The 11,324-nt window shown below is 31.8% G+C and overlaps 1 protein-coding gene across 1 annotated transcript; it reads right to left on the bottom strand.

The window, feature by feature from the left end:
• Positions 1-418: 418 nt before the first annotated feature.
• On the bottom strand, positions 419-10,871 carry LOC117174568 (transcription factor p65-like). Its single transcript, XM_033363796.1, has 2 exons — positions 8,826-10,871; positions 419-2,530 (listed from the first exon to the last, which is right to left on the bottom strand). The coding sequence occupies exon 1, from the start codon at positions 10,674-10,676 to the stop codon at positions 8,868-8,870; it is 1,809 nt and encodes a 602-aa protein (XP_033219687.1). The 5' UTR covers positions 10,677-10,871; the 3' UTR covers positions 419-2,530; positions 8,826-8,867.
• Between the last annotated feature and the right edge of the window lie 453 nt (positions 10,872-11,324).

Below are 11,324 nucleotides of genomic sequence, written 5' to 3' on the forward strand. Positions count from 1 at the left end.
AGTATTCCGAAATTAGGATCGCGAAACTATATCGTTAAAAAATGACTAATTTTACAAATATGCATCACGCTTTTTAAAATTCATCATTTTAATTTAGACTACGAAAGTAATATCTTCAAAGTCAATTATTAGGCTTTTCCATGCACGGGGTCAAAAATTATGTCAAAACTGATGTGTGCTGTGATAAACTGTCAATTTGACAGTTGTGTGACTATTGTCATAGAAGAATAGCATGGGATAGGAGAAATAACCCCAATTTCTTCACAAATTTGAGACTGGAAGGTGTATACTTTTCAATGAAACGAGTGCAAATTATTGGACCTATTCAATTATTAACGTGAATGTGACGCATGCATTTTATTTATATTGAAATCCTGGCCCTTTTCCTACAGGCAGTATACAGTGTATATAAAAAATATATTTTTCAGAATTAGAGTTTTATTTATTGATTATAGACATTACTTCAAACATTAATTAATTTGATTAAAGTTTTGTTTAGAACAAGATGTAAGTATAATCTTACATTTCTTAAAAATTAGAATTGTTCGAATTAACAAAACTAAGTACCTATGATACTCAGCTGAAGCTAAATAGTTAACGTGCAAAAGTCAGTATTATATAAATATCATTGCTGTGGCTTATCAGTGATAATCTATAACAATTCGTTGATCAGACTTGCAGAATTAGTAGTGTAATCAAGCTTACTCAATCTGATCGCTAATCCTAAATATTCTTACCATCTAATTTTTGGACTATTAAATATCATTGCTGTGATTAATAACTAATCGTCGTTGCTTAAACAGCAAATGAGAATCGATTGAATGAACATTATTTGAACCAGAAAATACCAATTCAGAAAAATCTCGCTGAACTATTTTTCAGTTTCTTTTTCTAATCGAAATGACATTTACTAGCTGAGTTGTCTGAATTATAAGAAAATCAGCCGGTAAATTTTATTCCGATGGCTTCAATTAAAAAATTTAATAATAATAATTTAATGAAATTTGCTTGAATCGGTGGTAATTAGGATGGGTCTTATTTATACTTGGTGATTTTGTTTTTAATTTCTCCACTCTCACCCCTCAGATTTGTTGGAATGCCCAGAAAAATGTGGTGTACTGAATCAGTGAATATTTTGGGGTCGCGCAAAGACCATGAGGATTCCTATTGATTTAAAATGGGGAAAAGTCATCTCCTTGTAAATATAATATTTAAACGCGATAATATGTAAAAATAATTCCGTATTTCAGTATATTCCTTAGAATTTGTCAGAGAATAAGAATCATAAATGTTGAGGTGACTCCTAAATGTCCCTAATGAAAAACCCAGAAATGACTAATTTTACGTAATACTGCGATTTATGAACACTTTTTAAAATCCTTTTGTAATAAATAATCATTAGTCGGTCATTAAGAACACCCGGTCAATTTTTAACAAATTTCCAATTGTAAAAATAAGTTAAATTTGTTTAAACATTATTTTCTTAGGGAAATCGCGAAATGAACGTTTTTTTTATAGACGTTATGAGTTTTTAAAACAATCATAAGAATAGCGTAATTTGTTTCAATCCTTTTACAATTATTTAAATAATACATTTTCGTTCAAGAATATAATTTATCTAAAAAAAAGAGGTTAAACATTCTATCGCACCAAATTTCTCGATTGCAACTTTCCCAAACCGATAGATTACAATTCGCGTGAATCGGCATTCCTAAATTCTCTGATTGAAGTATTTTTCATTCAATCGATTCTTTTTTCCTGTGTGGTCTCAAGAAATAATTCTCTGAAAATACCTAAAATTTCGAAAAGCTCTTAAGCTTATTTTAAATTCACTTCTCTATAGTATTTTGTAAAATTATTTAGATATTTTTAGAATTTTTTTCCTAGACTCTATACTAGAGTAAAACTTGGTGCAAAAAAAAAACTCGCAAAAATTCAAATAATGATTATATGCAAATTTTTTTTGCGCTTAGTGTAACCTTAGGGCAGAATCTATGAAAAATTTCAAAAACTATCTTAGTAATTTAGGCAAATACTATGCAGAATTTCCTTTAAAATAAGGCCAAAAATTCAAAAAAAAGTTAATTATTTCCCGAGTTATTATAATTTGGTTAATAACTCGAAATGACAAAATCTTATGCCAAATTTAACCATAAAGGTACTTTAGCCTCATCTCTAAACATAGGTGTATCAATAAATTCTGCCGCGATAGTTATAATAAGCTTACGTCAACCCAATCACAATTTACAAAGTTTTTATAATCTAACTAGTTTTTCAAATAAATAAAGTAAAGAAGATAGCTAATAATTTTATAAATATTCTCTAAGATACTAAATACCAACACATGTGCATTCAGAATCTTTTGTACTTCAAAGTTTACATTTATTCCGGCGATAAACTTAAATTATCGGCATTTCTGACTAACTATTCTAGCCATTTCAGGCATGGTATACAATGGGAACATTGTTGCCAACTGTCCAAGCAGTTTTGTCTCTTCACAGTTGTAGTTTTCCGGCTGCTTTGAAAACTCCTGAAAACAGATATATATATATATTGATTATTAACATAATTTACATTTATCTGCACAAGAAATACTATACTATGCACTAAGGGGGAGAAATCAAACTTTTTTGCGAGTACGGAAATGATACACTAGCCTTAAAAAGTTTCCTCCCTCTTGGTGCATACGATAATTTTTCATAACAAATAAATACTTTTAGACATTTTCTGTAACAGAGGTACGATTTATGCCGATAATAGATTTTTTGACACATGCATGATTTCAGCCCTTTTCGAAGCCTATGAAGCGGGGCTAAAGCTCTACTTCTTACCCCCTAGGGAGTGAAAAGTGACGTCAGAGGTGATTAATGAAATTTATACATCTATGAGCTTGCAATTTACGATACTCAGCCCACTCACCGTAAAAACTCTAAGGAACTTTTGATTGCAGATAATAGAGTGTTGCGGTAATTTATGGAAAGCTACCATATCTAACTTGTCACAGTTCGTTAATTTATTTAAATTAAACATAAATTACATATAATATTACCATAAATTACGAAAAATGTCATAAATTTCTGGAAATTTCTAAAAATACTTAAAATTGAATTTTGGATAATTTATGGTAAGTTACCATATTTACCTGTAAAATTACCATAAATTACCGAAAATTTATAAACACTTCTAGACATGATTTTATATTAGGTTATCATAAATTTTCGGTAATATTACTATAAATTACCAAGTATTTCATAAATTTCCGGAAAATTATCATAAATACTGAAAACTTTCATAAATTTCCGAAAATTTATAAACATTTCGAGATGTAATTTTAGGTATTTTATCTTAAGTTACCATACATTTTCGGTAATAATACCATAAATTTACGGAAATGTATAAAAATGTTTAAAATTGAATTTTGGGCAATGTATGGTAACTTACCATAAGTTACCTTTAAAATTACTGTAAATCATGCTTTCTTTATTTGAAATCTAGTATGGGCTGAAATCATGGCTGTAATTCGAGAAATGTCTTAAATCATCCATTTGTTATAAAAAATATCGTATCCGCAAAGGGGGAGAGGGATTTTTTCGATTTGTGTACGTTTCCAATACTCGTCTCCGACTCATGCTACGCGCTCGCCTACGACTCGTACTGAAAACATACACTCGTCGAAAAAGTCCCTCTTCTGCCCCTGGGTGCATAATATTCTATTCAATGGAAGACCAGTAATAGCACCCAATGTTGGAAATAGAATTTGTTTGATTCAAAAAAAAATTCGTGTGAGTTAAAAGTGGTGGGCTTGAATAAAATAAATTGCATTTAAATCAAACAAACATGTGTTTGATAATCTAATAAAATATTTCCTTGATCCTATATCAAAGAATTATTATTTGAAAAGACTTAATAAAAAATTATTTTCAGGTAAAAGGTCTCCAAAGGTATTGAACATATATGTTTGTTTGCGAATTCACACACTTTTCTATTTGAATTTTAAACGCGCTTTAGAAATAAGATAATAGTATGTATTTGAATAGTTTATATGACATAGTATGTATCGTCTTTTTCGGTAGTAAATTCAACATTTTGTTTCAAATTTATCTTTTTTAGTTGAAAATTCAACTTTCAGGTTGAAAATCCTTGAATTTTGTTAAAAATTCTTTTTTTCGTAGAAAACCATTCTTTGTGTTTAAAGATTTAACAACTTTGTTTTGAAGTTTAATTACTTTCTTAAAAATGCAGTTTTTGGTTGCAAATTAAAAACTGTAGTTACAAATTCATCTCTTTGGTTGGAAATTGAACAGTTTTGTTGAAAATTCCCTTTTTTAATTTTTAAAAAAGAACTTTGTAATAATATTGGTATATTCTTGATTTGAAAATTCAACTATTTTGTATAGAAAAATTATTTTAGTTTCAAAGCTAAAAAATTTAGTAGAAAAAACTCAACTATTTTGTCGAAAATTCGCTTTTTATATTCTAAAATTATTTTAAAAATTAAAAGTTGACCTATTCCATTCGTGGTTAAAAATGTACCTTTTTTTAGTTTAAAAATTCAATAATACCCGGATGAACTGTCACATTATATTCAATTAGGCACATATCAAAACCTACTTTGAAAATCACTTTTTTATTTGAATTGTTGATTTATTACCGAATTTTATAATTCACCACATGGTCATGTAGATAGTATAGGCATCACAAAAAATCGTCGATCCCCCATAATACACCGAAATCGGTGTTCAAGTGAGTTGCAACAAATGTGAGCCATACAGGTTCATTCGGAGAATCTAAGGGAAAAGCATCATTTAGACACTGTTTTTTCTCATCCAGAGCAACGTGAAGTGCCGTCTGCAAACTGTCAGTCACCTAGCAAGATGATTTTGTCGGGCGTTATTTGGGTGAAATAGATATTGAAAAGCAGGTAAGTTATAATAATAATTACCTAACTTTTAATTCTCTCCCATTTACCAGTGACTATTAGTCTCTTGGAATAAAAATTGTAGTTGGCGTGATATAATATCCAAATCTTAGGTTAATCAAAACCTACATGACATTTAAACCATCAAAGCCGGGATGTAAAAACTAAGTCGTGACCGTCTGCATGTTAATTGATGCCTGTTCATTCGAAGAAATTTCCTCTAGATTAAATATCGACGGCCATGACTAACCTAACATTTGGAAGTTATCATTTTATTCAAAGTGACTAGTACACACTGTTAAATGAAAGAAAGTTGAAAATTAGGCAAATATTATTTGAATTATTTTCCTCATTAACATTTATTTAGTCTAATATCGCAACGCGAATAGTTGCTTTGACAGGTGTTCCGGCGGCCGACAGCGCGGTTCAGCACTCCACAACTCTCGGCATTGAGCCAAAATTCAGTCTCCAAATGATACTTTCCCCTAGATGCCCAGATGTGCACCTACTTTCAGAGGAATACATTTGAGACTTAAGAATTATGTCAAATGCTCATTGGGAGACCAATGAAATTTGAGCTGCAACAAATTTAACACTAGCGTCTGTCCGGGAGCCACATAGAAGAAGTGGTATGACTTAAAAGGTCCCCGGAATTTTTGTAATAGATATTGTGCAGAATGGTGTTTTGAATCTAAAGGTATGAGGTGATTTCGCCAACTGACGGTTGTTCTCGAGATATTGTTAATCAAACATTTTTACATAACTTATGCTATATCTTCTAAAATTATCGACATATTAAGAAATTTTTTTCATGTGTGATAACACACATTAAATTTCTTCGGCACATTTTTGCATCTGGTTGATAGTCTATATAAAAAAACCGCAAACAAGATTTGCAACAAGGTTTCTTTGAACCCGATTGTAGCCGTCATTTATTAAAATTTTCACATTTTGGTTTCTCATTCTGGTAAAGAAATCATAGATGGAAAAAGTTTGTCTAAGACTTTTTTCCGTATCTCGAATAGTTTTTTTAAAAATAAAAAATTAATTTAAAGGAAAATATATCGTTAAATATCAAAAGGGGCAGTAAATATTAATCGATTTTTTTCATTTTTTTTATTTTCTCGAATTAATATAACGAGGATAATTCAGCCTATTGAAAATGGATTAATCAATATTGTACACAATTTTGATTTTTCTCAATTGACACTCTTGTAACAATGGTAAGATATTTGGACCTTTTGCTTTCTTAGTGCGGCTCCCCATGGCTAGCTGATTAGTGCCGCTCGAGTGGACGATTTTTTGCTTTGCCCGTTCTTCCCATTCTTTGAAATTGGAGCCAGCAGAGTAAATAAAAATTTTGTACAATATTAATTAATCTAATTTCAATAGGCTGAATTAGCCTCGTTATATTATTTCGAGAAAATCAAAAAAAGATTCACAAAAATCGGTTAATATTTACTTCCCCTGTTGATATTTAACGATATATTTTCCTTTAAATTAATTTTTTATTTTTAAACAAACTATTCGAGATACGGAAAAAAGTCTTAGATAAAACTTTTCCCCTCTATGGTTTCTTTAGCAGAATGAGAAAAAAAAGTGTGAAAATTTTAATAAATGTCGGTTACAATCGGGTTCAAAGAAACCTGGTTGCAAATCTTGTTTGCGGTTTTTTTAATGTAAACTAACAATGAGATGCGAAAATGTGCCAACGAAATTTTATGCATCTTAACACAATCAAACTAATTCTGAAGACAAATCTTCAAAAGACCCATAAACAATGCATACAAATCAATTATTATATTATACTTTTTTTTGCGTTTTCCGCAAAAACTATAAGTAATTTTTAATTAACAATATCTCGAGAATGACCGTCAGTTCGCGAAAGCACCTCATACCGTTGGATTCAGGAGACCATTCTGCACAATATCCATTAGAAAAATACCGGGGATCTATTTCCGCGGACTAAACAATTCCTGGCCCCCGGATTATTCTGCGAATATTGGCAACTTGACTTTTTTTAAACATGCAAAAGAATACGAAACTTTTATTTATAACAATTTAATTATGAATATTTTAGAAAATTTACATTTTCTTGTTTATCATGCCAATTTTCAAGAAATCGATGCACAATTTTTCAAATCTTTTGGGTGCTTCATGTGTCTACTTTTTTTATTTTAATACGCGATGCTATCTCAGGCGGATATATATATAGTGTGATATAATATTTATTTGTTTTATACAAAATTGTATTAAAAAATTGAATATTATATAAAATACTTCACACTGGGTATAAACTATGCATAATATTTTCGCCTTCGATAATGTATATGAATTTGATTTGCCAGGTGTTACCGTAATCATTTAAAATCATAGAAATTGGTAGTTTTTATAAAATTTCACAAATTCATGCCGTTTCTAGAATCCTAATAGTAATTAAAATACAAAAAAAAGAGGACCAAAGAAAAAACAATTTTCTTTAATATCCTCATAAAGACTGTAGAATTAATGGAGAAAAAATAGCTTCTAAATTTGGCAGTATGGAAAAGAAAATTCTGTGAATCATATCACGATATAAATGACACATAATAACAACTTCGAAATCTTTTATTGCATGCGTCGGTAAAAGGTTCGATGCGGCATTGAGGAGGCAGAAAACGCCTTTTCTTTGCTTTCCCAAACAAAAAATTCAAAACCCCTTTTCGAAAAGCCCTCATTCATGCTAGAAATCTCAAGCCATATTTAATATAGTGGATAAGAAATAAAAAAATTAAAATAAACACGCTCATATATTCATACGATAATTCTTTACATTTTATAAGGATTATATAACATTATATAAACATATATAATCGATTAATATCCTGAGAATCCAGACAGTCAAAGTAAGTTAAATTTTTTTATTAATGGTTTTACCACATATCAATTTAAATAAAAATTCTTAAAAATTGATAAGTCTAAAGCAATGTGACATTTCATTTATATTATTAAAAAAGATTGACATTTAATCTTTGCTTTCAAATCCTGTAATTGAAAATATTTAAATTTATACTTCTGCTCTAATTCAAAGAAAGTCTTCATATTTTTCAGATCCGTCAATGGAGTTAGTATATAGAAATATGGTGAAATATTACATTTTTAACGTTAGAACTTCTGAAGGAAATACTACATTTTGATACTGAACGATAGATTAATATAAATACTGAAAATGAAGTTTAAAATTTTTAATGATGTCTTAAGAAACTAGATTTGTTTCTAATTAAAATAACGTCAACAGATTATCAACATTTAAAAACATTAGGCCAATTACATTAATTTGAAAATTAATGTTGAAAATTAAGTGCAAGTATGTGGTAAAGCAGGGATCCGACCGAAGCTTTCGTTCCATTACGTTATTGATAGAAAAAAAAGAATTTTATACTAAACTTTGAACTGCTATTTCTAGATTACAAGGAAATCACATAATATCTGAAATTACTTTAATGATTGAATAAAAATTATTTTGTTTAATTGGCAGTAACGAAATGGAATGAAATTTTCGGTCGGGACCGTGCGGTTAAGAGTGTGTTTCTGAAAAGAAAGAAAATAGTTTTAGAACATTTTCGCAAATATCGTCATTCCCTTATTAATCAACAATTTCATACTTTAATGATTGAAAAGAAATTGTGTCCCAACTAATATTGTCAATGTAATTTCAAAATATTTTCGATCAAGACTAGACAAACAATAACAAATGAAAAATGACTCTAAATTAAAAAAAAAAAACTTGCAAAACTAGATTTGAATATAAAAATGTTTAGAATCATTTTTAGGCCAAATAGTGAAATTTTTTCGAAAAAAAAACATCAAGTAAAAAACATTACTCTACCATTCAAATCATTAATTTCTCTGAGCAAACTTATCTTACCTTAAATAACACTTCAGCATTTGTATCCAAAAAGTTATTCTGTTACGAAAACAACTCCGCTGCCGCATGAGCCGGGTGCACGTGATTGTCAAAAGCTTGTCTCGGAAAGGCATCAAAGGATGATCCAGCTGCATTTTCATTATTCCTCGAAAAATTAACGTTGCCATGCTGCTGATAGGCCTGAACATCCTTATTCAGTTCACGAATATTCTGAAGTGTGTCCTGTATTTGTTGATCCGAGATTGAAAGTCCTTTGGAAAGATTTTCTGAGAGAGATTCAGAAATATTATCTGAATTCGTATTGCCAAGAACGGCTAAATCCTGAGGGCTCAGCTGATCGATGTTGCAGGGGAGGTCATTCAATTCAAAAAGATCACCTCGGTCCATATCTTCTTGAGGTTGTTGATTGTAAGAATGATTTGTGTAGTGACGTGATTCTTGTTCACGATATTTAGAAAACATTGGTTCCCGATACGCATAAGAATTCATTGTTACATTAGGAGGAGGAGGCTCTACACGACGACGAGGTTGAGGCCGAGGAGCTACTGAATTAAGTTTAGCTTGAGATAAAACTTCCCCTTGAGATAAAAGTCTTGGTTTAGGCACAGGTGCCTCAGTGCGTGACTGAGAACGACTACCACTTTGAGGATGTTGATTAAAGGGAATATTAAAACCCATACTTGATTGAGCGGCCTGATTGTTATAACTCAAGTTTACCGGATGCGCCGAGGCCTGATCTTGATAAATTGACAACGGTGTCGGGAATATTTCACCGCCAAGAGGCCTTCCGTTTGTTTCATGTTTCGGATTCATGAAGTTGAACAATAGAGCATGGTTCGACATATTAGCTTGCCTCTCAGCCTGGGTCTGCATTTGCTTTAGTAAATATGACTTAGGTTCGCAATCAAATTTTATCCTTTTTCTCTTAATCGAACTCATATCATCAGCATCCAATGGAAGCATCTGAAAGGGAACAGCTTTGCTTGTTGTACCATCAGATTTCTTTCTCAGCTGAACAAGAACAGTGACCGGTTCGGCAATGTCCTGATTGCAGTATTTGGGTGTTTTAAAAACAATAGCTGTCTGCTTATGAACATCCGTTGGTGAGAACTCTCCATAACTATCCCAGAAAAGCCAATTGTCTCGCATCTCAAAGAACCTAACTTGAATATCATCCTTCAAGACTTTTCCACAGAGAAGTATCATTTCCATGCCACCAGCAACTGAAGCACTGCAATGGCTCAGTTTATGAATTACGGGTTCCTCCACGGCTTTCTTGTCATATATTATGGTGGTTGCTACAGGCTTGAGAGGTACACTGAACTTTCTGTCTGAGCCCTGGATGAAAACTTGAAAGCAGAGTCGTACAGCATTGAGGTCGATTGTGTCCGGAAAGTCCATGTGTTCGAATCCAGTCGCAAAGGGATCGACTTTCTCGCGTTTTCGGGTCTCTAGGGCGACTCTCACTTGTTTTTTCTTCACGCACTGAATCGCTAGGTGGCTAAAGGACACGGCATTGCCATCAAGATTCATTTTCATGGAACATACACCATTTTTACAAGAATCTCTTCCTACAAGGCTGTGAGGGTGTGGCTTAGGTGGATCATCTTTTGTGACACACGATATGAGAATCGCAGCTGTACCTTGATAGCCATGCACTTTTATTGATGGGTACGTTTTTTCTTTGGGTGAACTGTTAACACCCATTATGCACCCTGTAGATCGCTTCTCACACTCGTAACGAAAACGAATCGTATTTGAAGAGGGCTGTTCCACCACCTCGACGTAAGGTAAAATTTTGGTCCTGAAGGGCTGTCGTTGTGGGTACTCGTATTCACATGCTGAAGCCATTTTAAACACTTTATATTCCCTATTACTTACAAACACTGATTCACTGTATTACCATAAATCCCATATGGTATGGATTGATGTGAACATATTTAATTTTTCATCAGTCACACGAAATGAGAGCCTAATGGTATTTCATTAGAAAAAAAATTAAAGCAAGGAAACCGACCACTTTCAACACTGTACCTAACGCGTCCGATGTACACGATTTCTGCAGAGACACTGAAGAGAGTGAATACTTGGATGAAAAATGTATTCGTATTTAGGCATCTTAAAAGAAAGATGAGAGAAGGGATGACACCTGTCCGTTTGGCCAATTGCTATTGACAATGGGGGATACGTAAGTTTGGGCATCACAAATGCAGTGTCCATTTGATCGCACTCTACCTGTTTGCCATAGCTTCTCTACTTAACTTGTAGGGAGGGGGCCGGGTGTATCGACAAATAAAATGCAAAACATAAAAAAAATTATTTTGCAATTATTAATTAAAAAATAATATATTCGAAATCTAAGTTTCTTGGCGATTTCAACGATATATCACTTAGATTAGTAACATAAAAATTAGAATAAGTGCGATATGTTACTTGCTTTCATAAGTTGATAGTTAAAAGTATTTTTCAAATTATGCATAAGTTTACCGAAATTAAACT

The sequence above is a fragment of the Belonocnema kinseyi genome, chromosome 1 (genome assembly GCF_010883055.1).
Source record: "Belonocnema kinseyi isolate 2016_QV_RU_SX_M_011 chromosome 1, B_treatae_v1, whole genome shotgun sequence".
Taxonomy (NCBI): Eukaryota; Metazoa; Arthropoda; class Insecta; order Hymenoptera; family Cynipidae; genus Belonocnema; species Belonocnema kinseyi.

Excerpts from the sequence above, each read along its gene's own strand:
- LOC117174568 (XM_033363796.1), bottom strand. The coding sequence starts at position 10,676 with ATGGCTTCAGCATGTGAATACGAGTACCCACAACGACAGCCCTTCAGG.